The sequence below is a fragment of the Penaeus japonicus genome, unplaced genomic scaffold, assembly GCF_977035675.1.
Source record: "Penaeus japonicus unplaced genomic scaffold, GWHDUDI00000001_assembly GWHDUDI00000019, whole genome shotgun sequence".
Taxonomy (NCBI): Eukaryota; Metazoa; Arthropoda; class Malacostraca; order Decapoda; family Penaeidae; genus Penaeus; species Penaeus japonicus.
In genome coordinates, this window is record NW_028234421.1 from 33,122,520 (window position 1) to 33,125,019 (window position 2,500).

At 35.0% G+C, this 2,500-nt stretch overlaps 1 protein-coding gene across 1 annotated transcript in view; it reads left to right on the forward strand.

Moving 5' to 3' along the window:
• The window catches only part of LOC122268067 (DNA repair nuclease APEX1), a 4,823-nt gene that overhangs the window by 1,466 nt on the left and 857 nt on the right, over positions 1 to 2,500 (forward strand). The window contains exons 2-5 of the mRNA XM_043038323.2: positions 162 to 308; positions 451 to 580; positions 1,304 to 1,447; positions 2,062 to 2,205. Of these exons, the coding sequence (XP_042894257.2) occupies positions 162 to 308; positions 451 to 580; positions 1,304 to 1,447; positions 2,062 to 2,205 (565 nt within the window). The remainder of the gene's footprint in view (positions 1 to 161; positions 309 to 450; positions 581 to 1,303; positions 1,448 to 2,061; positions 2,206 to 2,500) is intronic.

Here is a 2,500-nt window from a genome sequence, read left to right on the forward strand (position 1 = left end):
ATATATTATTTGATTGTGATGATTTTCTTGTGTGGAGACCGTTGAAATTTAATTTATTTCTTTAATAGATTTAAAACTGCAGCTCAAAAATCTCTATACGGTATATTTGTGTTCAAATATTCCAAAATAGACTGTCACCTAAGGGGTTTGTCTTATTTCAGACTGCTACCGATGATGCACCAAAGCAAAATCCAAACAAAAAAGTTAAAAAGGAGGACTTCGATTCTGATGCCAAGACTAAGGACGGAGAACCATGGAACCTGAAGATCGTGTCATGGAATGTAGATGGAGTCCGTGCATGGTTAAAGGTTAGTACTTTAGCAAAGAAATTCAATTGTAGTTCCCATAAAAGTCACTATTGAATGTCTGGTATTAATTGTTCATATGGTTTAATACTTCATGATATATTTGTTTTATATTATTTATATATTCTTCATGGAAATATTTCAGAAAGATGGCATGTCAGTGCTTGAAGTAGAAGACCCAGATATATTGTGCTTGCAAGAGACCAAATGTTCAGAGAAGAAACTTCCTGATGAGATAAAAAATGTTAAAGGCTACAAAAGCTATTTTGTAGAAGGTTAGTAATCACTGTGTCCTTAACCCATTGCAGTCGGAGATAGATTCGCTAGCTCATTCTCCAGGACGAGTTTTGTTTCAGAGTGAGACAGCGGCACACAACATACTTTGACTTTTCCCCACTCTATTTCAGTCACTCATTGTAAAACTAGAGCCATTGTTGTGGTTTATTTTTGTGTGTTTTATTGTATTGAGAGACTTATTTGTGTCATATGAAAGGCTCTATCAATGCTGCATTTTACTAAAATTGTAGTATAGGATCCATATCCATTCTTTATACTCAGTGTGATAGAAATATTGCAGTTTAATGGGAGGACATCTTTATTGTAAGATTTGATGTTATCTGTCAATTTTAGCTTTGTGGAGCAGTATGAATCACAAAGTGATGAAGCTAATTATGGATTACAATGAAACTCCACTTAACCCATCCCCGACGGGGGAATTCTAGCCTTGAATGTCCAAATGCCGGGGCGTTCAAATTATTAGGCCTAAATCAATTGAATGGCCGGCACAATACTGTGCCGCCCGGCAACTGGGCTTTTGAATGCGCGGTACACATGCTGTACCACCCGTCCTGTGTGGGTTAATTGTACCTTCGAAGCCTTGTCTATTCTATAGGTATTTTACTCTTCAGTTTTATTATTAGGTTGTATTATTCAGTATTTTCCATATTTGTGTGGAGACCCAAATTTACAAAGACTGATTCTGACTTGTTTCTTTCCAGCAAAAACGGAAGGCTACTCTGGTGTGGCACTCTACTCAAAGGTAGAGCCGATCTCTGTTAAATACGGATTTGACGAAAAAGAGCATGACGATGAAGGCCGTTGCATTACAGCAGAATATGAAAAATTTTATCTTGTCACTACCTGTAAGTATTAACCCACTTACGACGGGGGCATTCCAGCCTTGAATGTCCCAATGCCGGGGCGTTCAAATTATTAGGCCTAAATCAATTAAATGGCTGGCAAGCAAAACAAAAATCCCCCAGCCTTGGGGCTTTTAGTACTTTGAAAGCGGGTTAAAATATGAACTTTTTTTAAGATATTAGAATCTAACTATTCAGATTATTAAAAAAAAATGTCTGGTATAATTTTTTGCCAAAGTTACATTATGCCTTTTTTTTGCAAACTTTTGTGCTTTAATTGTCTCCAAGAATATCAATTTGTAGTAATTAATTTAGCTGTATACATTGTGAGAAATAGATAAACATGTTCTCATAGATGATTATATTGATAAAGGTTTATTATTATTAGGATTGGGTAAATTAGAAAAATTGCAATGCTGATATGAATACTTCTACTGCAGATATTGGTAGTGTTAAATAATTTACGATTCCTTACCAATTGTTCTAGGTGTTATCATCTATGTATTTTATAGTAAACAAATAAACTCTTTTTCAGAAAGAATAGATGAGAACCTCTCCTCTCATCTACTGTATATTGGTGATTTTTGCTTAGTTATAAAGTTGTTATATCTTAATAGATGTGCCAAATGCTGGGAAGGGCCTTATGACACTGGAGAAGAGAATGGATTGGGATCCAAAGTTCCGCAAGTATCTTAAGGAGCTCGATGAAAAGAAGCCAGTCATCATGTGTGGGGATCTCAATGTTTCGCATAAAGAGATTGGTAAGTTCATTGCATGATGTAATGCCATACAATAGGATAGTGATAACAAGGACTGCTTCACCTTTCCACTGTATGTGATAACTGCTTCAAAGTAGGCACTGTCAATAATGGAAGTAAATCACCTTGTTTTGGGAGTTGAAATAAAAAATGATGATACAAAAAATGATGATACTATAATGATAAGTTATAAAGGTTAGGCAAATGATATATGTGAAATTTATTACGTCAGTGTCTTACTATGAAGAATTGTTGTTGGATATTTTAGAAGTTAATTTGGAACTTTGGTATTCAATGT